We start from the raw sequence: 27,084 nt of genomic DNA on the forward strand, positions 1-27,084 counted from the left end.
GTGCTCTAGTTGTACCATATGCCCCTCTTCGTCCTCTACCCCGGACTCAGCCTCTCTCGGCTCTAGCACGGGGTGCGGGTGTCTGATCGTCAGATCCTGCAGTGCGTGTCCTCACTATCTGTGAGAGAATAGAAAGTCAAATATTTAGTTTCCAAAGTCAACTAATTTGCATGATAAGGAATCAAAGAAGTGGAGTTTTTCTAACAAATTCGTAGCCTCTCGAAGATAAGCATAGACGTCTCCGTACCGATCCGCAAGACTCTACTAAACCTGCTTAGGACTCGTAACCCCTATGAATCTAGAACTCTGATACCAACTTGTCACGACCCCAATTTCCCACCTTAGGATGTCGTGATGGCACCTAGTCTCTAAGACTAGGTAAGCCTAACATTAATAATAACTTAACAGAAATAATCAAACAGAAATAGTAAAGCAAGATTGATAAACTCATATAAGCTTCCAAATAGGATCACAACTGAGGTATCGCCTTGTATATAACAAGAATCACAACTAAGGTACCGCCTCTTATTCACTTTTCATAATATCAATCACAATCTTTCCTTATATCACCGTGGGAGCCTTACATTTAGTTTTTAAAATCATTTTTTTCTCGAAATAGCTACCCATGTTTTAGCCCACCTTATCACATCGCGTGTCTTCAAGTAGTTCCCCTACTAGAAACACGTGTATCAAGTCCACCTTATCTCACCGCATGCGTATCAACCCCAATCCTTATACCACCGCATGTGTATCAATATCACAACATAATCACAACTCGCACCACAAGTGCCCATATGCCACAACTTGCCAATAATAAACAATATCAATGTTTCCACAACAATAGTCCATGGCTTAACCACAATGTGTGCAAGAATATCAACATCAACAATAACAATGAATGTGAATTGCTCAACAAGAGAGACATCTCAACAATTAACAACTTTGCCTCAATGTGATAATGGCTTTCACAACTTCAACACCAATAACTCAACAAGAGGATATTTCACGAAATAACAACTTCAATTACAAGTAAATCAACAATTAAGGATGTAGCAAGGCAATAAGGAAAGCAGTAACCTCAACTAAAACATAAGAGCAAAGTATCTAGTAAGATGTAAAACAAGTGTTAACAAAGTCAAATAAGGCATGTAAGGATAGACTAACACAAGTAAGATTAGATTGACAATGAGAATTAAAACATGATGTGACAATTCAATTAAAGGCATGGAAAGAGTCTAAATAACTTAAACCGGTCAAATACCACATATAACCTGTGTACCCACTCGTCACCTTGCATACACAGCTTTCACATAACATAATTTGCTCAAACAAACCAATTCCTAAGGGGTAGTTCTCCCACACAAAGTTAGGCAAGATACTTACCTAAACTAGGCCAACTCAACCCTTAGAAATAGCTTTTCCCCTAAAATTTGCCTTCACGCGACTCAAATCTAACCAAAATTGACTTAATATCATCAAACAATGCAAGGGAAAACAATTACAATAGATAAAGATATGATCTTTATATTTTTTCCAAATATTCAACAAAAGTCAACCCGGGGCCCGCCTAGTCAAAACTGGGTCCAGGGATAGATTTAGACTACCCATAACCCTGCGAGTTTATATATGTGATTAGTTTCAAAATTCGAGTCCAAATCGACTCTCAAAACTCAAATTTTTATTTTTCAAAAACTTGACAAAGTTTCACAAATTTTTGCTTTGATTCACATGATTTTGATGTTAAATCTAAGATATATTGATGAAATATAGTTGGAAATTGATTAGAATCACTTACCCAATGTTTGTAGATAAAAATACCCTCTCCAAATTGCCTCTTACCGAGTCTAGTGTTCTAAAATATGAGAAATGAGGTGAAATCCCGATTTCCCAGCCCTTATGACTAGCTACAGATGTTGTATTTGCGACATAGGGTTCGCATTTGCAAACACTCACAATTGCGAATCAGGGGTCACATTTGCAAACCCTGACAGCCTCAACAAAAGTCACAATTGCGACAAAGGCTTCGCAATTGCGAAGTGCGATGCTGGTGCGCGCAATTGCGATAACTGAGCACCAACATACCAGCAATTCCATTTTTAGTTCAAACCATTCTGAATCATGTCTGAAACTCATCTGAGCCCTCGGGGCTCCAAAACAAACATCCACACAAGTCTAAAACCATCATACGAACTCACTCGCATGATCAAAACACAAAAATAACATCTAAAACTATGAATCGGACACCAAAACGCATGAATTTCCAAGTAAATTTCAAGAACCTCTAGAGTTACAACTAAGTGTCTGAATCCTATCAATTCAACTCCAAATAATACCAAATTTTGCATACAAGTTCTAAATAGCAAAACGGACCTATTACAAGTCCCAAAATCAAATTCTGAACCCGATAGCTATAAGTCAACCTACGGTCAAACTTCTCAACTTTAAATTGCCAAATTTTGACAGAACGACACAAGTCAACCTACGGACTTTCGAATTCTATTCCGGGCATAAGCCCTAGTCCAAAATCACAATACGAAGCTATTGGGGGCATCAAAACACTGTTCCAAGGTCATTTTCACAAAAGTCAATCATTGGTCAACATACACAACTTAGGCTTCTAAACCAAGAATCAAAGGGTCCAAATCAATCCGAAATCTTTCCGGAATGAAACTAATCAACCCCATAAGTTATAAAACCACAAACACATATGTGTAAAGCATAAAAAGGGGAAACGGTGTGCAATTACACAAAATGACTGGTCGAATCGTCACATCAACTTATATTTTAACTCGGGCTGAGTCCTGAGCCCACATAAACCTTTCTTTTCGGGAAATTAACAAAGAGGATCATTTCATCCAATTCCTCAAAAGTCAACTTGGAAGAATTGGACTCCTTCGATTCGACGATTTTATTCGGGATGTTAGTGTCTTCTGCTAGGTTCCTTTTGGATCAACTTCAGCTGATGGACTTGCAATGCTCTAGAATTCGTTTGTTTTGGTTTCTATTTTGATGCTTTGTCTTTGGGAAGGCTACTTGCAACTGCTATCGAATTGACCTCCCGAGTTGCTCTTTGCTCCCCTCAGGTTTCTCATATCCCCCATTTTGATGGGAATTTTATCACGTGATGTAGTGTCAATGGAACTGCGTCCATATCATGAATCCAAGGCCTCCCAAAGATGGTGTTGTAAGCCATGTCACCAGCTACAACTTGAAATTGGGTTGTTTTGACTATCCCTTCCGTAAAATTTCTTAGAACAACCTCACCTCGGGTCATTTCACTAGAATTGTTGAACCCAGAGAGTAGCCATGATTTCGGAATGATCTGGCTTGTGAGTTGCATCTCTTTGATCACCCATAATTGGATGACTTTTGTCGAGCTGCTTGGATCAGCAAAACTCGTCTAACATTAGCATCTAGAATTTGCAGGGTTATTACCAAAGTATCATTGTATGGCATGGTTAGTCCATATATGTCTTCATCATCAAAAGTTATACTTTCTCCAGATAACATCCATCGAGTATATTTTTCATGTGAAATGGATACTTTTGGGAAATTCTTCGCTGCTGTCAAAGTCACTTCGTTCACTTTTTCTCCGTCAAATATGAAATTGACTATTCATTTTGGTGACAGGACTCAGGGCGGCTCTTCCTTACTTCTGTTCTTCATATAAGATTGCTTACCTTCTCACTGAAGAGTTTAGTGGGATAACCTTGTTTGCAAAGGCGGTCAACTTCATTTTGAAGGACTCTACAATTGGTGGTCTTGTGGTCGTGATCATTATGGAATTCGCACCAAAACTCCTGGCTCTGTTTACTTGGATTTGTTCTCATTTCTTTTGGCCACCTTACTTTGCTTCCTATATCTTTGAGCATCGCTACCAACTCGGACACATTGACATTGAAGTTGTAGTCGACTAACTTTGGTCTGAAATGATAATCACTATTTTTTTATGTTTCTGGTTCTTTCCCTGCTCGATATGACATCATATTATTTCTTTGTCCATGAATTTTTCTATCTCGGCTCGGCCTTTGTCTTCTGTTGTTTTCCCGATGTAGTGGTCAAGAATAAGGTTCACACCGGAGGCTAGAGTCTTTGTGTTTGTGATCTTCTCGTCTACCAACCATCTCTGGTTGGTGACTGTACCCTCTTGTCTCATTGCTTTCGAACCCGGAGAGTGTTGTAATTTCTTCTTCTATTCAAAGTTTAGTGTTATACCTGTGATGCACATCATTCCATGTCTTGGGTGGGAATTCCCAAAGACTATTTTCCAGTCTCCTTGTATCTTTTGAACTATTTTTGTTCAAGTTCCTTGTGAAATCCATAGCCGCCCAGTTATCTGGTATGATGGGGAGCATTATCTTTTCCCTTTAAAAATGATTTATAAAGTTTCTGGAGCAATTCTGTACTTTCTTGTTAGATTTTGAAATTTCCTTCATGCGTTTTTGCACCTTCTGTGTTCCGGAGTGCACTTTGATTAACACATCTGTAAGTTCAGCAAACAAACTAATAGAATTTTCAGGTAAATGGAAGTACCAGGTTAAAGCTTCTTATGTTAGGGTCTCTATGTACTTTTTGACTAGCACATATTCAATTTTTTCTTTCGTGAGATCGTTCCCTTTGATTCCAATCATGTATTCCATGACGTGGTCACGCGGATCCGAAGTTCTGTCACACTTAGGAACCCGACATCTTGAACTTCTTCAGGATTCGTAATGGGGTGGCACCTGGCTTCCACGGTTGTCAAGAGTACTTGTTCTTGTCAATTCTCGTGATGATGTGTGGAACTCCTAGGATCTGTTGGATCCACTCGTTCTATTCATTGACCTGTTGTTATAAGGTTAGAATCAAATTTTATAACTCAGAGTTTTCGGTTGTACCTGAGCCTTTAGCTTCGGTGTCATTTGGAAGCCCCCGTCCCTGTATTCCTCAGTTTGAAGTTGGGGGTTTGTATATCAAGATATACCCTCGAAGGTAAGGTTGGTGTCGGGGTTGTTGCACCACTCGTCAGGACCCTTGATGCCTCTCCAATCTGAGTGTTCAATTGTTATTACTGAGACATAAAATTTTCACCGTCTCCTTAACCGATGTTGTTCTTCACCCCTGCTAGTGGATCTTGCTGAGAAATTTTCTCTTGAGCTGGACGGTGAAGTTCTAGGAGATTGATCATTTGAAATTTTCTCTTGAGCTGGACGGTGAAGTTCTAGGAGATTGATCATTTGGAGTTTGTTTTCCTCTAGTTTGATCCATTACAGCTTGTTTGGATGGTTGTTACGTATCGTTTCATAATGTATCGTATCGTATTATATTATATTGTACTGTATCGTATAATTAATGCAATGTTTGGAATGACTGTATCGTTTGCCATCATTTTATGATATCACGCACCAGCAATATAAAGAATAAATTTACAATATTATAAAGAAAAATTATTATACGAGGAAAAATTATTATATAATAAAATAGGAGAAATGATAAAATAAGATTATTTATTAATAATGAAGGGCGAGATGAGAGAAAAAAATAAGGTAACGACGCGACCACACCAAATCGGTCGTTACGTAAAGTGGCACTTTTCATCGTTACGTAACGACGGATTTAACGATACGATACAATAAAATTTAAGTAACAATCAAAACAAACATAGCATTTAAAGTAACAATACGATACAATACAATATGTAACAATCATCCAAACAAGCTGTTAGTTGAGCTGTTGGGTCCACTGGCTGGTTATTGACTCTAGACATGGAGTTTCCCTTGAATGAATAATTAACAAGCGAGAATAACATAAAATTGAGAAGATGTGATATAACTTTGGATCAAATGCTCAATTGCTAGGCCTCACGATGAGCGCAAAACTGTTTAACCTAAAAATTAGTTTTAGAATACATAATTAAATTTATATTATAAGGCTAGCAAATAGATTTATCTAAAGTGCTTTGAATGAAATAAGAAATAAAAATGACAATTAAAGTTGAATTAAAGAGCTAAATAGAGAGATTCTTATTAGATGTCGGCCTTTGATGGGGCTACACAAGAATGCAGTACAATTCTTCAGGAATATAATTGAAATAATAACTTGTGGAGTGTTGTGCATGATTTTTACAAGTGCATGAAGTAAAGTACGTATAGTCTCTATAGGATATGACCGTTACGAGTTTCAAGCCTACACGTTATGTATATGGCTAGCTGGTGGCGAGATCCTTGCTAGAAATAACTACAATGGCATAACAGGTAGGGGCCATAATCTCCCGGGAGGATCTTGGGTATACTGGAGTTCGGACCAAAGGTGTTAAGTTGGCGAGTCCCTTCTAGTCACTCTTGTTCTGGATTTGAATTTGAATGGACAATCCCCATTGTAGTTCTTCTGGCTCTCCCGGCTTTAGCTTTCATGCTTCTAGGTACCGAACCATTCCTGCTATGTGTCACTGCAGTAACGAGTAGCGTGTTAAGACCGAATTTTACCGGTACAAGTTATTGAATGGTATACCGGACTAGTGTTTATTCTAATACAGTGTCACAATTTTGTATTAACATTGTACAAGAAATTAGTATTAAATTGAGAGTAAATCCAAAAGTCTCATAATTTTGGACTCTAAAGATGCCCGTAGGCAAAGCCTTATTGGCATAAAGTCACAAAGGAGCCTTTTAATTTGAAAGGGATGAGATCGTACAATGCAAACAAATCTTGCGTACGCGCCAAAAACGGCACTTTGGTATCTCCTCAAATCATTTGTTGGGTAGTTGTCCCCAACCACCCGAAAAATGCATTCCATCCCAACATTTGATTTCTTTTGCTCTGGGAAAACATGTCATGAGACACAATCGAATTTTAACAACTATCTTATTTTTTCTGTTTCCCATATAGATACAATTATACATTTCTCCTTTTGGTAGATAATCGTATCAATTAGAGGAGCGAAACATTCTCACAATCCCATTACCCATGAGGGAATTGATGGATGAATTTGGGTTCTCGTGGTGACAATTCCTTTCAAGGATCAAAGAAGATGAATTCTTTACAATTATAGAGCTTTTTGGGATAATCAATTTAGAGGACGGAAAATGTCTATTCCTCATGAGGGAAATGCTGATAGCAACAATGTTTCAGGTATTCTTTCTCACTTGTCTTTAATTAAAACAAAATTATCCAAATTTAAATTTTGTCTAGGATTAGATTATTTTGTTATAATCAGCATTTTCTATTTGAGGAAAGAAATTTGGAATGAGCGAATATACATACATACGTGTGCAGCTTTTAGACAATTCTATACATGATCCTCAGTCTCAGGTTTTGCATATGGGCTTTTATCTAGCAGGGTTCACTGAATTCTTGTTTGTTTGATAAGATGATGTTGGATAATTTGTGACAAGAATGCACTTCTTTTTCTTATTTTCGCACAACTAAATAAGACCAAAAACATCATCTACTTCTTCAATCTGTTGGTATGGTTGTTGATCTTTATGCTACTTGCTTACCAAATTCCTTTTTCTGTGTTGAATTGACTAGCTGTTACAATTATTTCTACAGAATGCAGACCATGGTTCGGATAGTGTAGCGTAATAATAGCTCATCTTTATTTGTCCTAGGTTCTTGCCTCTATGAACTTCTGCAAATGGAATCATCTTCAAATTGTAGTGGTCCTCAACCAGATAGACGAAAGCATTCTTCGAGTATGTAATATCTTATTCTCAGCATGACATGAATGCCAAATTTTACTAATTTTGAAGATTTACTTACCATCTTCCTTAACATTTTCACAGGATGATTTTTCTTTTATTTGTTTTTCCTTTTTTTCACGATATACATGATCAGTTGCCTAGGATTAGTCACTTTCTTTTCAATTCTGTTAAGTTTTACTCTTTTCCTAAATCAAATGTTGGATATTTGATGCTATGCTGTTAAATTGGTTGGATTCAATGCATATTTTACATGATTGAATAAGCTTGATTTGCAAATATAGTCACTTTCACAGCTTGTAAGTGTTTCTAGTACTCCTGTGTTATATTTATCAGGTCCTCGACACAGACTACAGAGGCTGTTGAGTGAATCTGGCAATAGATTCTGTGCAGATTGTGGATCTCCTGATCCAAAATGGGTGTAAGTATCAGAAGTTATGACATACCAGTTTCCTATCGCAATTAAAGAAAAAGGTTGATCAATCTCTTTAGTTTCTTTTTTGTTTCATCTTGTAGCTGAACGTTAATTAAAGAAAAAGATTAGGGACCATCCATTACTGAAACCTTTTACTTCGTGTTCTGAAGTTTTCCTTTGTGCTGGTACTTTTATGTATCTCAAATGTTGTTGGAACAGTAAATTTAGTCTTTTTCACCTAGTTTTTTTGGGGTTTTGCTGTTTTGTGTGTCCATGTATAGTCTCTCCTCCCATTCAGCAAACATACTGAGGTTGACAATGGTTTGAGAAGATTTAAAATCATCCAAACTTGAGAATATCAGTTGTTTGACATTATTGAAAAAATGCTTTCTTTATTTCCCCTCACTATATTGCATTTCAAGAAACTTAATACCTAGCAGTATCTTTTGTTTTTTGAAAAAAGGAATCCTGCTTTGAAGATTTTCCTTTAATTGAATTAGCCTTGTATATTCCTCTTTGGTCTTAAAATAGCTTGCTATATCTATCTCATCTCGTGATATTCAGATCTTTAAGTCTTGGAGTTTTTATATGTATCAAGTGCTCCGGAGTACATCGAAGCCTTGGAGTGCACATATCGAAGGTTGGATATTCAAACCTTGCTGTTTGTCTTAACCGCCATATATCCTGTTATTGTTGAATGTATTAGAATAATGTTTCATCTATTTCCTTTTTTTTCTCGTGCCCCCCCTTTATATGAACTGAAATTGTAATTGGAAAACCTAAAACGGAGTAGATACTTGAAATGTCGAAGTACGGGTAAGAAAGCTGCCTCGTGGAAAATTCTATGGAAAGAAAGAACCTAAACTTCTCTATTCATCTTTGCCTGGATGAAGCAAGTTGCTCCAACTTAACTGATGTTCAGAGCAAAACTCGTATCAATATTTTATTTCATTTAGGTTGTAATAAATTTCCACAAAGCATGCAGTTATTTCCATCTTATTCATTTTGAAACATGATTTAGCCTTTTCTATCTAGGTTAAGCTAAAAGTTAGGAGAATTTACTGATTCACAAGCTGTTATTTTATTGTATTTCAGATGAATATTGTTGTATAGAGGGTATGTACTCTTCATGTATGTTGCAGAAGTGTGTTAAAGTTTGCAAAATATCAACTTACATAATCTTCTATGTTTGTCATTCCAAGATCTTGCTTTTTCCTGACTGGGTAGTAGGCACCATTCCTGTACTTGATTCACTTTGATAATCTTTCCTCTTTCCAATGGGAACAAAATAAAAGTTAAAAGGGGGTGCGACGGTTAACTAGTCTATCATTATTAACAGGTTCTGTCAGTGAAGCTCGACGAATGGACAGACGACCAAGTTGATAGTTTGATAGATATGGGTGGAAATAATGCAGCAAACTTGAAGTATGAAGCTTCCATTCCTGATAGTTATCGGAAGCCCAGACCAGATGCATCAATAGAAGAGCGTACTGACTTTATCAGGTAATGTCTTTCAGTAACCATACGATATAGGTATATGTATTGTCACATTCTATTCTGAATTGAAAATTCACTTGCTGGATACTCAGGAGAAAATACGAGCTGCAGCAATTTCTAAACTCTGATGTGCAGATGATCTGCCCCTTCCCACCATCATCATCCTCACGCTGCAATTCTTTAAGCCTTTCTTGTAGTTTGGCCCTGGATAAGAGACATTATGAGAAGCAATCCACTGGGCATCGCATCCATGGCATAGGGCATGCATTTCGTAATAGCTGGAGAAGGAAAGAATCTGAACACAGGAGCACCAAGAAAAGTAACTCAATGGTAATAATTTCTTCTGTAAGGAACAAAATCTTCTATACTTGTGTTAACAGAACCTGAGTGAATTATGTTTTTTCTTGTATCCATTCTGCTTCTCAACTTACATGGAAGGCATATTGGTAAGGTCAATTATTATTTGAAAAGCGGGAATTTCTTGTTAAAGAAAGGGGAAGGGCTTCTTTTAGAGAGAGTGTGAGGTGGGGGTGGGGCATTTCCGGGGCTTTGAATCAGGGCCACTTATATTGCAAACTTTTGGAGACGGGATGGAAAGTCTTTCGTGCTCTATTGCCTTTTCGAGGGCCTCCCGAACCCCATTTTCAATAGTGCTCTTTAGCGGAATGTATGTCCCAGCTGGTGCTTTTGTTTCAAAATTGCTCGAAACCAAAACGTAGACTGTGTTTTAAGGATTGTTCCTTATGTAATTTATAGAGCAAAGAAGATGGTTTCTTATGTAATTTCAAAGACAATAATGCAATTCTGTAAGATCATGGATTGACTTAATATCATACTTAACACATGCATGATTTATCACAAAATCAGCTTTCAATTTGTAAAACAGAATCATACACCTACGTATTTTGTCTATAGGCAGGTATGGTTGAATTTATAGGATTGATAAAAGTCAATGTGGTGAGAGGGACCAACCTAGCTGTCCGTGATGTGGTAACAAGTGATCCTTATGTAATTCTCTCCTTGGGGAGCCAGGTAAATGCTAATTCTTTTTTGAGTTTTGTCATTGTTTGTATTAGTGCGACTAAACTTTTGAAGTTTATCCAGATCTGTAGCATCCTTACTGGAAACTACTGCCACCCAAAAGAAATGGGGCTGATGGTTTATTTGGAACTTCCCTCCCTCTCCTACCACCTGTGGGTGACATATGGCATTAAAATCCTCATACTAAACCCAGCTCTGAACTTTTTTTGGTTGCAGTCAGTCAAGACGCGTGTCATCAAGAACAATCTTAACCCTGTCTGGAATGAAAAGCTAATGTTGTCAATTCCAGAAAATGTTCCTCCTTTGAAAGTGGTATGTGTTTTTCTATCATTTAATTTTATTAGCTATTAAATGTGAAGAGGGACAATTATATGAACAAACTAATAATAAACCTGCCTCAATACCTTCTCCTTTCTCATCTTAGCTTTCATCTCCTAATAACACAGATGAACCGTAAATTCATGTTTTCTGTTGCTTTCTCAATATAAATGGTTCCACATCACATTCATGTCTCTGTTCTCTTCATCTTGTTAACTAACTTAATATGATTGTCGTTTTGATTCTGTGAGGTGTTCTAAACTTGTATCAAATTCAATCACAACCAGAGATGACACTCCAGACTGGATGAAGGAAAAATATTGTTAAAACTTTCTACATTGCCTTCTAGTGACATGATTAGTCATTTTTTTTAGTATCATATGATGGATGATACGTGAAAGAAACTCGAGAGAAAATGCTAATATCCATATGAATCTTCACCTTCTGCACATTTTTCCTTAATAAATTGTCTACCTTACACCCCCTTGGGGTGCGGCCCTTCCCGGACCCTGTGTCAACGCAGGATGCTTTGTGCACCGGCGGGCTGCCCCTTTTTTATATAAAAAAGGTAATTATCAGCATATATGAGAGTTGCTTCACTAAATTGTTCAAGCCACCCTAATGACCTTAGGCATGGTTTCGCAGCTTGTCTACGACAAGGATACATTTACAACTGACGACTTCATGGGGGAAGCTGAGATTGACATTCAGCCTCTTGTTACTGCTGCAAAAGCATCTGAAAACTCAACACTCAGTGAATCAATGCTGCTTGGGAAATGGAAAGCAAGCAAAGAAAACACTCTAGTTAAAGATGGCATTATCAGTCTAATAGATGGTAAGGTGAAACAGGATATCACTGTGAAGCTGCAGAATGTTGAAAGGGGAATACTAGAGATTGAGCTTGAATGTGTTCCTCTCACACAATAACAGGTGCAAGGGAAGGCTGATGAAAAACAATATTCAAGCATATACAGTGGTGTATTTAACATGGTTAATCCTTGGGCTGCTGTAATGTACGAGAGGTCCTCTATCTTAGCTACAGTGAAGCTTTTGGTTGCATTAGATTAGTCAATTGCTTCAAACATGGACGCGTAGAAGAAGGAAACACAATAAACTGGCAAAGTGTCTGAATTTCGTTACCATTGCCAGAATCTCTACACTAGGGTAGTTGCAAAAAGTGAATTCTTCTTGTTAGAGGATGCTCTTGCTGACAGGGCTGAGATAGTGAAGGGTCGACTATTTGGACGGACAAGTGTAAACTACGGTAGAAAGGCAGGGGAATCCGGAATCACACCAGCATTCAACTTTTGATGTCATATTAGACTTTTGATATAGCTAGAGCTAGATATTTCTTTAACCAACTGTATGATGTAAGATATCTGTTCCAACCAAAACGAGTACTTTTCTGGTTTTATTAATGCTAATTAGATTACACGTTGGTGTTTATTCCTTTTCAAGTGACGATACAATTATCCAACACCAGGACAAAAAAACATTGATCTTCGTAAATGTTGTCAATTAAGAGTGAATCTACAAGGTGTACAGTGATAACGCTCAAATCATTCCTCAAAGAGTAAGTGTATACGGTCGCATGCAATATAATTTACCCAACTATGAGTCGGGGTCGAATCCCACAGGGAACAATATATAGGCGATTAAGCAAGTAAGAGAATTATCGCTTATTATGCTAAGTCAAACACTAATAGGGGATTTGAGAAAATATTATAACTAATGTGAAAATATAAACTAGCCTAGAAAGCAAGTAAAATGATCAATGGCTACAAGCATGGATACAAGGGGAATTACACTCAAGTAGTGATCCAATATGTTTCATGATTTCACAAATATGAATGAGTTTATGTTAATTAACCTCGGATAATAATTCTATATTAGCTTCTTCCGAAGACTAACAAGACTTCCTAATTGAATTATCCTAAAACAATTAAGAGGATTAAGTACACCTGAATGTGGCTATAAGTAGTTCATTCTCATCCCTGGGTAGAATCTATAAAATGAGGGTTAACGCCTGATCACGCCCAACTATGCCTTATAAAAAGGATGAAGCGGTCGTTGCAAATATAATCTGGTTTACAAGTCCGGAGTCAAATCCCACAGGGAATTAACGTACTAATCACAACTTTTAGTTCAGCCAGAATTCAAATAATCAACTTCCAACAAGATTGAATAATGACTTGAGTGTTTACTAACAATTAACAAGGTAATTAAAAAGCTGTAAATTTTATTACTAACAAAGCAACTGTTGTAGACGAGATTAGGAAAATCTAGAGTTATGATTTTCCCTCTTATCGGAATCCTCCCTGCTACGTCTGCTACAAATTTGCCTAGATACTCTCTACCGATCGTGAGCACTTTAGGTATTGTAATTCTCTTCCAAGTAAATGCAATAATTTACTAAACGTATTCTTCCGAATTACGCTATCTAGCACTAGTTTACCACTCACTACAATCGCACCAAGGTTTCGTTATTCCTAAACCCACTTTTAAACCATCTGTATTGATCTCTCATATACGTTAGGAGTGATGTTGTTCAACAACTACCTAAACGTATACCCTTTTTCTGAGTAATACACACTAAATAGGCATAGTATATTGAGGGACCTTCAATCAACCACAATAATCCCGTAGTTGAACAAGTAGAGAAAATTTCAATGGCAAATTTATATTAAACACAACAAAGATTCATCCTCCAAGAGGTTCCATCAAACCCTAGAATAAAGAGTTTAGGTCCTCATACTTGTTTTAACAATCACAACATAAGAATTCATCATCAATGATAAAAAAGGGATAAAGAAAGATAAAAACTCGTTTCTGAATCTTCCGTCTTGATCCTTGCCTGTTCTTGCCTTCAAAATTCTCCTAAAAACCAAGATACCCTCTTTTTGGGCGAGCTGGGCTTCATATAGGTTAAGGACAGTCGCCTCTGAGATTACAATTTTAGCCCTGGACTAATTTTTCTCGGAAGGACGTGCGCAGTCGCGCACCTATGCAGGTGACCGCGCATCTGGCCGCGCACTTTGGCCAGTTTTTGCCTGACTTGCGCGGTCAGTGCGCGGTCGCGCACCTAGGCGATTTTCTGCACTCTTCTTTGTTCTTCTTTTTAAATGCACTAACTTCCTTCGATCCTTGAACGAACTCCAAATTTACTCCATAAGCCTTTACTTGGCCTTCAACGCTCCATATTATCTCAAAACACTCCTTAACCTCATTGTAGCCCGGAATTGCTCCTGCAAAGCATAAAAATACTCAATCAAAGTAATTTATTATCATTTAGCACTCAAACATCAATGAAGTGCAGCCAATTTAGAGTGCAAATAGTGGCCAAACTACATAGTGATAGCCTACTATCAACGCCTCAACTGTTTGTTAATTAGTCTTTCCCAACCCCGAGTTTGCCTTTTCCAAGATTAATTCGAAGTTAATGGGCGAGTTCTAGGGTTAGCTAATCCCTTTGGAAACATTAAAGAATAAGAATAATTAAAGAAATATTTAACTCACTTCATAATTAATAAAAATCATTCACTACATAAGCATAACAAGAGATTTAATCCAAACTTTCACAATGAATATTTTCATAAACAAGTTTCAAGTATTGGAATAAATACTATACACTTAAATATTCAATACATAACAAGGAATTAAAAAATGAGTAAAAAGGGTAACAAAATCTCATCCAAAGTCTTCAAATCTTCAATCCCCAAGTTGGTGCAAGAAACCCAAGCTCCAAAGCTTGTATTTTCTTTTCAAATGCCAAAGATGTGTTTCAAAATGAGCTAGGTCGAGTATATGTGATTTGGGATCCGAAAATGTGAAATGGCAAGTCTGCCTTGAACTAAAGATTGTCGATCGCACCTGCAGAATTGCATCGCAGGTGCAAGAGAAAAGGGGACACAGATGCGTGAAAGCCCGCGCGGATGCGAAGGGCTTGATTCCCTCCAACATCACAGATGTGGATTCTTATATCTCAGGTGCGAAGGTACCGGGGCGCAGGTGCGATGGAATTCCTCGTAGATGCGAAGGACTTGGCTCAGTCCACTTTCGCAGATGCGACTCTTTTACTCCGCAGATGTGCGAAGGTGCTGAATCTATCCATTTTTCGCATATGCGATCATCTTGATCGCATGTGCGAGCCCGCAGGTGCGGGGCATTATCCGCAGGTGCGACAACTGAAGGCATTTCATCCAATTGTCTTATCTTTTTGAACATTCAACCTTCGTTTGACTCCAACATCAATTAATCTTCAACAAACCTGAAATGCTAACTTAACATAATAAATAACCTCACTTTATAAATAAATGAACCAAAAACTAAAGAAAATGAGACTAGAATATATGGTAAAATCACCACTTATCATACAGTTATTTACATGCCAAAAGAATAAATACTGAGGGGCACCGTACTTCAGTATAGTTAAATTCAAGACTTTAAATTTCAAGGGTTTTTGCATTACCATTCGAGATAGACCTCATTAGGTCTTTGGCTAACATTCTTGTAAGAGTGGAAGTTGCAGTTCATAATGTAACAAATCTTTGATAGGTCCGCTTGATGTTTTAAAATAATTAATACACTTCCTAAATTCAAGTATAGAAGTTCTATTTTTACATCCATTTGAAAACTGAGATATAAGCCACAAAGTGTGATTTTTTTATGTCATCCCAACATTTCAATTAGCACTGAAGCTTTTTTTTCTGCAACAACCAACTACAATTGTTTGCGAGTCAAATCAACTTCTTCATCTACCTTCCTGGGCGAACTCATCAAAAAATGAGAGTAGTATTGTTAACCTTAACCAGATATATGAAGATGTAAAATCTCAAATGGATTTAGTTATTGTTTATCCGTAAAACGGTACAACTAAATTTGTTACGTGGTTTATAGACAAGCAAACTAATTTAATCCAAAATAATAATGAAATAAGATTAAAAAGTGAAGCTTAGTAATTGAAATTGAAGAAGATGACAAGCCTGGCTCCGAGAGTAGTGTCTCCGAAGACAGAAATGAGAGCAAATAAAGGTATTTAATTGAGAGAAAAAATGAAATATAGCCTATATTTTGCCAAGAATTTCGTGTCTTATAATGGCTGCTGAGCCTGCTATTTATAGCTATATCTAGGAAAACAAGATCCTAGGATCAAGCCCCACTTAAATGATAATAAAGGAGTCATTGATGAATATGTAATGACAGGCCATGAATGCAAATATTCTCTGCAACGGCTGCCCATTTAATGTTAGAGAATATTCTTCATTGAATGCTATCCGATGGAAAATATTCGATTTGCTCCCGTTGACCATTCTCTCTTCGGGGTTTATCCGATGTCAATTGCACCTGTTGTTCCTGGTATTGGTTGTTACTTGATTCACTTTTTACCTATCTTCAGTTCCACGTGTCATGCTATCATTCGACCATTTATTATAAACTAATTTTACCCTATACAGATAGTCCCTCTGCTTTCCGATGACATATCTTTGTGTCACCGGAAAGTTATTGAAGATCCCTTTCTTGGCGGGAAATCTCCTTAACAGTTTCTGACGCTCGAAAAAACGTACGTCTTCTCGCATACCCCGAACACGTGTTGCCCCACTATTCAGCAATATTTTTGTCGGTTCTCAAGGTAATCATGACCACGATTTTTGCCATCTATATCTTTACTTGTACTCATCATTTCACCTCTTTCACTTCCAAAATCTCCATAAGATTATCGTCTTCTCTGCACTCAATTTTCTCCTGCTTAGAAAACTTTCATCTTCTCTAACTTTTTCTTAAAATTTTAATGCCTTCTTACTACCATGGCTTCTTCTACTGTATTTTTTAGAAACTCTGGTCTTCTTTTTGGTGGAGGCCCGAAGAGAAATAAAGACAAAGTAGCTGACGTTGATTCCGAGTCTCCCACTGTAAACACATCATACCCAAACACCTGAGTATTGCTAACGACTTCTAAGAGAAGGTCACATCTGCGTCTCCACGAACTTGGGCCGTTAGTAGGTACCTCTCCTCTATTCGCCTGTCCAGTATTCCTACTGTGAAGGAGGACTGCAACTGCCATAACCTTAACATCCTCGCCCCGGATATGATAGAGCGGGTTGCCTTCACCAATGAGGGTTTTACGTAGTCTATACGTACCCATTTACTTTGGGTCTGTTTTCCTTGGGGACAAGTGAAGGGCTCGACCCCGTAATTTTGGAGTTTTGCCACCGGTACCGGATCTTTTTAGCACAAGTAGGCTCGTCTATATAGAGAATGGTGGCTTGCCTACGCTAGCTGTGCACGAAGACCGGAAAAACCCTAACCCTGGCACACATGATGAATCTCTACTCCCTCAAAATTTTCCATGTGGTAGTAATAAACTTCAGCAAACATGGCCATCGCGTTCTTCTCACCAGTATGGACGATGACAACGATCGTAGGTGGATGGAGCAATTTGTCATCATCGCCACCAGAGACATCATCCCATCCATAACTCTGCCTTTTCCTGAGTCGTGGAACCGTTTTCGTAAGTTTTTGATTCATTTCCTTCCTTCGTGAAAAGATTATTTTCTGTTATTGTTGACCTCTTCGTTTCTTTTGTTTTAGCTACCTGGTGGGAACCACCAGGGGTTCAATATCTGGACCAGTGGGTTCAGAAGATTCATATCAGAAACCCCTTATGGAAGGAGATGGCTCCCAAATATGGGTGAAAGGCCAAGAACCATGGTAAACCGAGTCCTTCATCCTTTTATCTTTGTATGAACGTAGATAACTTTTTCTAACTTTATTTTTTGCTTGGTTCAGGACTCCGGCAGGGCTCCGTCACCTGTCCTGTAGTCGACATTTTAACTGACCGAGAAATATTCTTTATTAAATGTCTTCTAGTGGCAAATGATCATTTGCTTCCGTTGACCGCGTTCCCTTCGGGATCTACCCGGTACCAACCGAAGTTGTTGTCCTCGGTCTTGATTTTCATTCGATTTATCTTCCGTCCGCCTCCGGTTTCACGTGTCACGCAATCATTCGAGCATTTAATATAAACCAATTTTACCCTATACAACTTGACCGGCTGCAACCCTCACTTACTATAGCCTATCAAGACGTTTGAATTTCTTTCATATATACCAATACTTATTGCAACTTTTAGAATGTCTATTTAATATGTTGGGGTTTTTTTCTTACTTTCAACAATAATTACAAACTTTGAGAAGTTAATATTACTTGGGAAGTTGAAGTAACTCTATATGTACAAATGTACGTCATTTTTTTCTCATTCTTTTGTTAAATCGTGTTCGAATATAAAATAGGTGGAGAAATAAGTCAACCAAGCAATTGTTCCTAGCAATTGTTCCTACTGTTAAGCCACTATCAATTTTAATTTTTTTTAAAGAAATCGTTTTCAAATTTGGCATATCTGCTCATCATCTGCAACATACAATACCAACTACAAGTGCCAAATCAGGTAAATTATTTTATGAGTATTTTGCTAATTCTATAGATAATTAATGATATTTTACCTTGTTATATTTCCGTGTAAAAGTTTATGGATAATTCAATCGATAAAAGTTTTGAGAAATCCATGAAACATGAACCATCAAATATTTTAATCTGTTTATGGTACACTCTATTTCTTTGTTAATTCCCTAAATAATTTAATTACTACAATATCATTCATTTTCTGTTTTCTTCTCGTTCCTTTTTTGTCTTCTGATTTTTCATTGTATGATTTGATAGCAATATCTTTGTTTTGTTAGTCTATGAAATGTACGGATACATCATCTTCGATTTTGGTTTTCATATATTCTTTTAACATAATTTTCCGATGATCATGTGATAATTATCATTTAAGGTAATTTTTTCGGGTGCATTGACATACATGCATGAGCTTGCATTTCATTAGTTTTTAGTAAAGTTATATACATGTTATTATTGCATCTAGAAATCTTTTGTCATCTAAATATGTAGTAGTCGGAAGTCATTATGCTCTTAGGGAAAAGTTGGCGATTGTCTTGACATTTTGGTTAACTAGTCTTAGGGTACGCGTTTTGCGCGTGTGTCTATATCATTGAATATATAATTTAAAAAATGAATATAAATAGGCCAAATACATATACGACCACTTAAACTTGGCTCCAGTTTCTATTTTGACACTTTAACTAAGCCCATTTCCTATTGAACACTTTACCTATACGGCCACTTAAACTTGGCTCCAGTTTCCATTTCCATTATAAAGAGAATTTTATAATTAAAGACACAAGGAGATAAAAGTAGTTATCTAATAACATACAAAGTCATAAAGCAAGTAAAGGTAATCAATAAATAAAGGCATAGATAAAAGCATGAATAAATAAAGGCAGTCAATAAATAAAGGCACGGGTACATGAAAATAATTAAAAATTAAAGCATGTAACGAATAAAGGCATAAATTTAACAAGTAAGAGCAAGTAACAATTAAAGCATTTACAAGTATTAACATGAATTAATTGAAGGCATAAAATAATTGAAGACAAATAAATACCCCAATCTGCATGATTAACCCATGACTATGTATATACACTCGTCACCTTGCATATACGCTATCTCCACACATAAATTATGCAGCAAATAAATCAATCAAGTCCTAATTTTATCAAGTCAAGGTTAACCATGACACTTACCTCTTCGGTAACCAAATCAATGATCAACCACGATTATTTCTAGAGGACAAGCCTCCAAACCAATCACATCTAACCAAATATAATTCAAACAATTCAAAATAAGCTTTAGAAACTAGTCACGAGTGAAAAAGATTCAATCTTTAACTAAATTAAAAAGGTCAACAAAAGTCAACTCCGGGCCCGCTTGATCAAAATCTGAGATTCTGACCAAATCATGTTTATCCATTCACTCTCACCCGGTTATGTAATTTGTTTTGAAATCCAACCTCAATTTGAGGTCTAAATCTCAATTTTATAAAATTTCTAAATTCTACTCAAAATTTCTAATTTTTACCATAAAATTCATAGATTAAAGGTTAAAAATCAATGGGTGTTTATGGAAATACATCAAAACTAGTTAAAAAAAAAATACTAACCAATGAAGTAGGGATGAAAATCTCTTCAATTCTAGCTTTCAAAAATGGTGTAGAATGACAAAATCCTGACTTTGATATTTCATTTAACTGGGCGTCAGATGTTCTTTGCGTTCGTGAAGCACCTGACGCGTTCGCGAAGCACTCAGGCCCAATGGACTTCACGTTCGTGAAGTCCACATCGCGTTCGCGAAGGCTATTCCTTAGCCAAGCCTTCGCATTCGCGTCCCTCGATCTGCGTTCGCAATGAAGACCCCTACCATCCCCCAGATTATCCCCAAAGCTTCGCATTCGTGAAGGGTAATCCCTCCAATACTTCGCGTTCAAGAAGAGTAACCATCCCCTAGCCCAAATATTCCCCTTCGCGATCGCAAAGCACTGTGCACCAGAAGAAAAACCAGTAGTTCTCTAAGTCCAAAAATGGTCTGAAACCAATCCGAAACTCACCTGAGGCCCTCCAGATCCAAACCGAACATGCACACAAGAGTAACAACATCATACAAACTTGCTCGCTACCTCAAATCATCGAAATAACATCAAATAACGAGAATCGATCATCAAAACTCAAGATTTCAACTTGAAAACTCATTTTTCACAATCTTTCACACAATACGCTGAAACGCGCTCTTTTCACCCCGGATCCTAACCAAACATGCATACAAGTCCAAAAATATCATATAAACCTACCAGAATCGTCAAAACACCAATCCAAGGTCTTTACAAAAATTATTGACCGTGGTCAACTCAAGTCCTATTTTAGGCCAAAAATCACATTTTCTTCAAAATTTCACATAAAAACTTTTTGAAAATAAAACGGACCACACACGCAAGTCATATAACATCTAATGAAGCTATGAGAGGTCTCGAAACACGGAAATAAGGGCTAGTACTCAAACAAACTATCGGGTCATTACATTCGCCACCTCTAAAAGAAACGTCCATCCACGAACGGACATAGAAAAGTACCTAGACCGGTAAAAAGGTGTGGGTATCTACTCTGCATATCGGACTCGGACTCCCACGTAGCCTTCTCAATAGGCTGACCTCTCTATTGCACTTTCACAGAAGGAAAACTCTTGGATCTCAACTTTCGAACCTGCCGGTTTAGAATAGCCACCGACTCCTCCTCATAGGCCAAATTCTCATCAAGTTGAACCGTGCTGAAGTCTAGAAAATGTGGCATGTCCTCATGGTACTTCCGAAGCATAGAGACATGAAATATCGAATGTACCCCTACTAGGCTAGTAGGCAATGCAAGCTTGTAAGCAACCTCCCTAACTCTCTCCAAGAACTCGAACGGGCAAATAAATCTCGGGCTCAGCTTGACCTTCTTCCCAAACCGCATCATACCCTTCATATTCGACACTTAGAGAAAAACCTTCTCATCCACCATGTATGCTACATCTCGAATCTTCCGTTCCGCATAACTCTTCTGCCTGGACTGAGCTGTATGAAGTCGCTCCTGAATCACCTTAACCCTCTCCATAGCATCACGGACCAAGTCAGTGCCTAACAATCTAGCCTCTTCAGGCTCAAACCAACTGATCAGCGAATGACATCGCCTCGCATACAGAGCTATTTGGATGATCGACTGATAGCTGTTGTTGTAGGCGAATTCTGCGAGGGAAACTAATCCCATGAACCTCCGAAATCAATAACACAGGCATGCAACATGTCCTATAAGATCTGAATAGTGCTCTCGTACTATCCGTCCATCTGAGAATGAAATGCGGTACCCAGCTTGACCTGGGTGCCCAACTCACGCTGCACGACTCTCCAAAAATACGATGTGAACTGCGTGCCTTGGTCAGAATGATGGAAATGGGAACACCATGGAGGCAGATAATCTCCCCGATGTAAATCTGAGCCAACTTCTTTGAAGAATAGGAAGTCATCACCGGAATGAAGTGTGCAGACTTAGTCAACCGGTCCACAATAACCCATACTGCATCATATTTCTTCAAGGTTTGTGGTAAGCCTACCACAAAACCCATAGTGATGCGATCCCACTTTCATTCCAGTATCTCCAATCTCTGAATCAACCCTCCCGATTTATGATGCTCGTACTTCACCTGTTGACAATTCAAACACCAAGAGACATAAGCAACAATATCATTCTTCATTCTTTACCACCAATAGTGTTGTTTCAAGTCACGGTACATCTTCGTGACTTATGGGTGAATGGAATAGTGCGAATTGAGCCTCCTCAAGGATCAACTCTCTCAACCCATCAACATTTGGAACACAAATCCGGCAGCCTTGAAGCCGCAGAACCCTACCATCTCTAATCACAACCTCATTGGCACTACCCCGATGCACCGTGTCCCTCAATACCAACAAGTGAGGATCATCAAACTGGCGAGCCTTGATACTCTCCAACAACGATGATTGAGCCACAACACAAGTAAGAACCTGGCTAGGCTCCGAAACATCCAACCTCACGAACTGATTGGCCAACGCCTGAACATCCATGGCTAGTGGCCTCTCCCCTATCGGTAAATATGCCAAACTGCCCATGCTCTCAGCCTTCCTACTCAATGCATCGGCCTTCCGCTGATGATATAATATGGTGATATCACAGTCTTTCAGCAACTCTAACCATCTCCGCTGCCACAAATTAAGGTCTTTCTGCTTGAACAGGTGCTGGAGACTCTGATGGTCGGTATAGACCTCGCATGGAATGCCATATAGATAGTGTCTCCAAATCTTCAGCGTGAAAACAATGCCTGCCAACTCTAAAACATGTACAGGGTGATTCTTTTCATGAACCTTCAACTGCCGAGCCGCGTAGGCAATCACCCTACCGTCTTGCATCAACACCGTACCAAGCCCAATACGCTACACATCACAATACACGGTATAAGATCCCGAACCAGTAGGCAACACCAACATAGGGGGTGTGGTCAATGCAGTCTTGAGCTTTTGAAAGATCGCCTTACACTCGTCAGACCATCTGGAAAGAGTACCCTTCTAGGTCAATCTAGTAAAAGGAGTTGCGATGGATAAAAAACCCTCCACAAAACGGTGATCATAACCTACCCAACCCAAGAAGCTTCGAATCTATATAGTTGATGCTGGTCTAGGCTAGTTTTGAACTGCCTCAATCTTCATCGGGTCTACCTTTATCCTCTCACTAGACACCATGTGGCCCAAGAATACCACCGAATCAAGCCAAAACTCGTACTTGGAGAATTTAGCATATAACTTCTTCTCCCTCAAAATTTGGAGCACGATCCTCAAGTGTTGCTCATGATCCTCTCGGTTGTGAGAATACACCAATATGTCGTCAATGAACATGATGACGAAGGAATCAAGATATGGATGGAACACGTTGTTCATCAAGTGTATAAAGGTTGTTGGGGCATTGGTCAACCCAAAAGACATCACCAAAAACTCATAGTGACCATAGCGGTCCTGAAAGCCGGCTTCGAAATGTCTAAAGCCCGGTTCTTCAACTGATAATATCCTGATCTCAGGTCAATCTTCGAGAACACCTTAGCACCCTGAAGCTGATCAAACAAATCATCAATACGCGGTAATAGATACTTGTTCTTGACTGTAACTTTGTTCAGCTGCCTATAGTCAATACACATCCTCATAGTGTTGTCCTTCTTCTTCACAAATAGAACTGGAGCACCCCAAGGCAAAACACTTGGTCTGATGAAGCCTTTATCAAGCAACTCCTTAAGTTGTTCCTTTAATTCCTTTAAATCCACTAGCGCCATGCGATATGGTGGAATAGAGATGGACTGAGTACCCGGCACCAAGTCAATACCAAAATTGATGTCCCGATCAGGCGGCATGCCAGGAAGATCTGTTGGGAACACATCTGGAGAGTCTCTTACTACTAGAACTGACTCAACGGTAGGAGTATCAGCACTAACATCCCTCACGAAGGCTAAATATGCCAAGCTTCCCTTCTCGACCATTCACTGTGCCTTCACATAAGACACCATCCTACCGGAAAGATAACCCAATGAATCTCTCCACTCCAATCTCGGCAATCCCAGCATCGCCAATGTCACGGTCTTAGCGTGATAATCTAGAATATCGTGATATGGTAACAATCAGTCCATGCCCAAAAGGACATCAAAGTCCACCATGCTAAGTAAAAGAAGGTCAACCATAGTCTCATAACCTTCGATAAAGACCACACACGAACGATAAACATGGTCTACCATAATAGAATCTCCCACAAGCGTAGACACATAGACAAGAGCACTCAAAGAATCACAAGACACATTGATATATGAAGCAAAATAGGATGACACATACGAATAAGTGGAACCCGGATCAAATAAAACTAATGCATCTCTATGATAAATCGGAACAACACATATGATGAGATGACTCTGCCTCAGGTCTAGCTGGAAATGCAAAGAAACGGGGTTGAGCCCCACCAGTCTGGCCTCGACCTCTCGGACGACCTCTTCTGGCTAGCCTTCACCTCTAATGGCATGACCACCACCCCGGGTTGCCTGACCCCCGCTCTAACTGAATAAGCGGGAAGTAGAGCAACCAGTTCCGGAACCATGACATGAGAATCCTGCTGCGGCACACCGCTCTGAAGACTAGGACAGTACTATCATGACCCAACCTAGGGATGCAACAGACAACCGACACTAAATGTCGATCATCACTAACCTACTGATAATCTACTAATCATGAATATAAACTGATAAATTGAACAAGCATAAACATAGCTGATATAAACTATACAATCTGAAAAGCTGATAAGACTAACACAAGTTGACATATAAAAACATACTAACTGCACATGTGCATATCTACAAGCCTCTAGGAGTGTTGAACTGAACAAGTACTAAACAGAACAAGGCCCCGCCATAACCAAACTAGCTGACTGTACACATACCAAAAGATAAGGAACTCTAGGAGTAAGCGGAGGGACTCCAACAGCAGGTGGATGGCCTACTAATGTGGCTCAAGCGTTGATCTATCTGTACTTGAGCGGCATGAAACGCATTTCTACGGAAGGGACGTGAGTATGATATGTACAAAGTACGTAGGTTGAAAATCATACGTAAAGCATACTAAAGTATGATTGTAAGCTAGAAATCTGAATATAAGCTTACAGCTAAACAGGAGTCTGAACTAGCAACTGATCTGGAACTGAACCAAAGTTTAAGCTGAAACTGTGCTGAAACTGAACTACTATCTGAACTGGTACATGTCTGGCGTTCTGGGCTATATCCCCCAAATCATGTAAATATACTTCTAAACTAGCTGCATGTATAGTCATGAAATTCAAACTATATCTATATACACGTATATAATATGGCTGACTGGTGTTATGGGCTATATCCCCCTAGTAGGTAAATATATAATCCATAGGCCCGGTTGGTGTTATGGCCTATCTCCCCCAACATATAATCAATAGGCCTCGCTGGAGTTATGGGCTATATCCCCCAACATAATCAATGTAAGCATGTATGAGGCATAACACATGTGGAAGCATCATATGGACTGAAGAGATCATGAAGGAAATCATAAACGGAATCACAAACGTAATCTGACGCTCATCGTCCATAAGTTGAACGGACGAGCCTATCCCTATTTTAGGGAGAAACTGAGTATGTACATGATATAATAAGGTTAATTAACTCATTATGATCCCTCTAGAATCAATTTAGAACCACAAAACTCAAAATTTATCCAACTCTTCGAATTTCTAAAAAATTCGGCAGAGTTTCACCTAAAACTGGATAATCCCCCCAAAGAAAATAGCAAGCACAACATGAATGGATACCCGAACAAGATGATAAAATCATACAAAAGGAGATACAGTTATCCACAATAGTGTCAAACGATCGACAAAACGGAATTATGAACGTAATGTTGACTCATAGTGGCTAACTTGTGACATAAAAGTCTAACTATGATTTAGGAATAATATAAGCATCAACACATGATAATTAAGCTTATATAATCTTAAATGAAGTTATTAGGATCATATGGGGTTTAGGTGTACATAAAAATATCAAAGGAACGGAACAAACGGAAGTCCGGATAACATAGGCCAAATGGGCGATTCGCCCTTTTTGTTTTTGTTGTGTTTTGAAGTTCCAACCTAAACTAGTTTATTCCGTACTTCACATATGAAAATGAATGATATAAAATTATACAATACATGCTGAAATTTCTCTTGAAAAACTCTTAAAAGATCAAGAAGAAAGGCTAGAACACAACTAAACTAAATCATGCCGAAAATAAAACGAAAACCCTACATACCTCTTATGTTCTTGCTTTCAAACCTTGTTTCCTTTGATCCACACCCTTAATTATGCTTGTATTGCTAAAATACAGAGGTGAAAATATTGATTAGCCACGAATCTCTTTCCAAAACTCGAGTTATAAGGAGAAAGTAGGACGACAAAGTCTTACCTATGTCGTAAGGATCGCGTTGATGTGTTCGCTTCTTAATTTTGAATTGTGGATGATGGACTTGCTTCAAAACCCTAAGGAAACTTCTTGGAGAGATATGGAATCTCTGCTTGTTCTTGAATTTCCTGAAAAATGAGGAAAGGGAAGACTAAGCCTTATATTTATAGTAACCATATGTGTGCTTCACCAGCCCTTCTTCTGACGCTCTTTATCCAGACGTCTTATGAATAAACGGTCAAGAGATTTGGAAACTAAATTCCAAGACCTTCAATTTGGTATATAATATGTTCCCAAAAGACCTCATTTAACACAAAATTAATTGCTTAAAATATTCTGTTATAAAGCAAATCCTTAGTCGTTTTTTTCGCAAGTTAAATATGATTTTTCCCAAACTTTATATTCTATATCCAAACATCATATATAGTAATATTTTGATTTTAAACTCATTTAAATTATTCTTAGAAATTCATTTACACAATGTACAATACCACAGAAGTACGGGGTGTAACAATCTCACCCCTCCCCCCCTTCAGAACATTCGTCCTCGAATGTTGACTGAGGTATACAGAAGCATTAAGCAAAGAGCTATTACATACCTAGAGTAGTAAAGATATGTCGATATCTGGATCTCATATCCTTCTCAGCTTCCTAAGTCATCTCTTTCACATTATTGCTCCGCC

At 38.2% G+C, this 27,084-nt stretch overlaps 1 protein-coding gene across 1 annotated transcript; it reads left to right on the forward strand.

The window, feature by feature from the left end:
- The first annotated feature begins 6,668 nt into the window (after positions 1–6,668).
- On the forward strand, positions 6,669–12,384 carry LOC107765329 (putative ADP-ribosylation factor GTPase-activating protein AGD11). The gene is made up of 9 exons (XM_016583961.2): positions 6,669–7,110; positions 7,590–7,673; positions 8,016–8,100; positions 8,659–8,734; positions 9,434–9,597; positions 9,684–9,921; positions 10,507–10,623; positions 10,849–10,944; positions 11,596–12,384. Exons 1-9 carry the CDS (start codon positions 7,065–7,067, stop codon positions 11,875–11,877), a joined length of 1,188 nt encoding a protein of 395 aa, XP_016439447.1. The 5' UTR covers positions 6,669–7,064; the 3' UTR covers positions 11,878–12,384.
- Positions 12,385–27,084: the final 14,700 nt, after the last annotated feature.

Source organism: Nicotiana tabacum, chromosome 15 (genome assembly GCF_000715075.1).
Source record: "Nicotiana tabacum cultivar K326 chromosome 15, ASM71507v2, whole genome shotgun sequence".
Lineage (NCBI taxonomy): Eukaryota > Viridiplantae > Streptophyta > Magnoliopsida > Solanales > Solanaceae > Nicotiana > Nicotiana tabacum.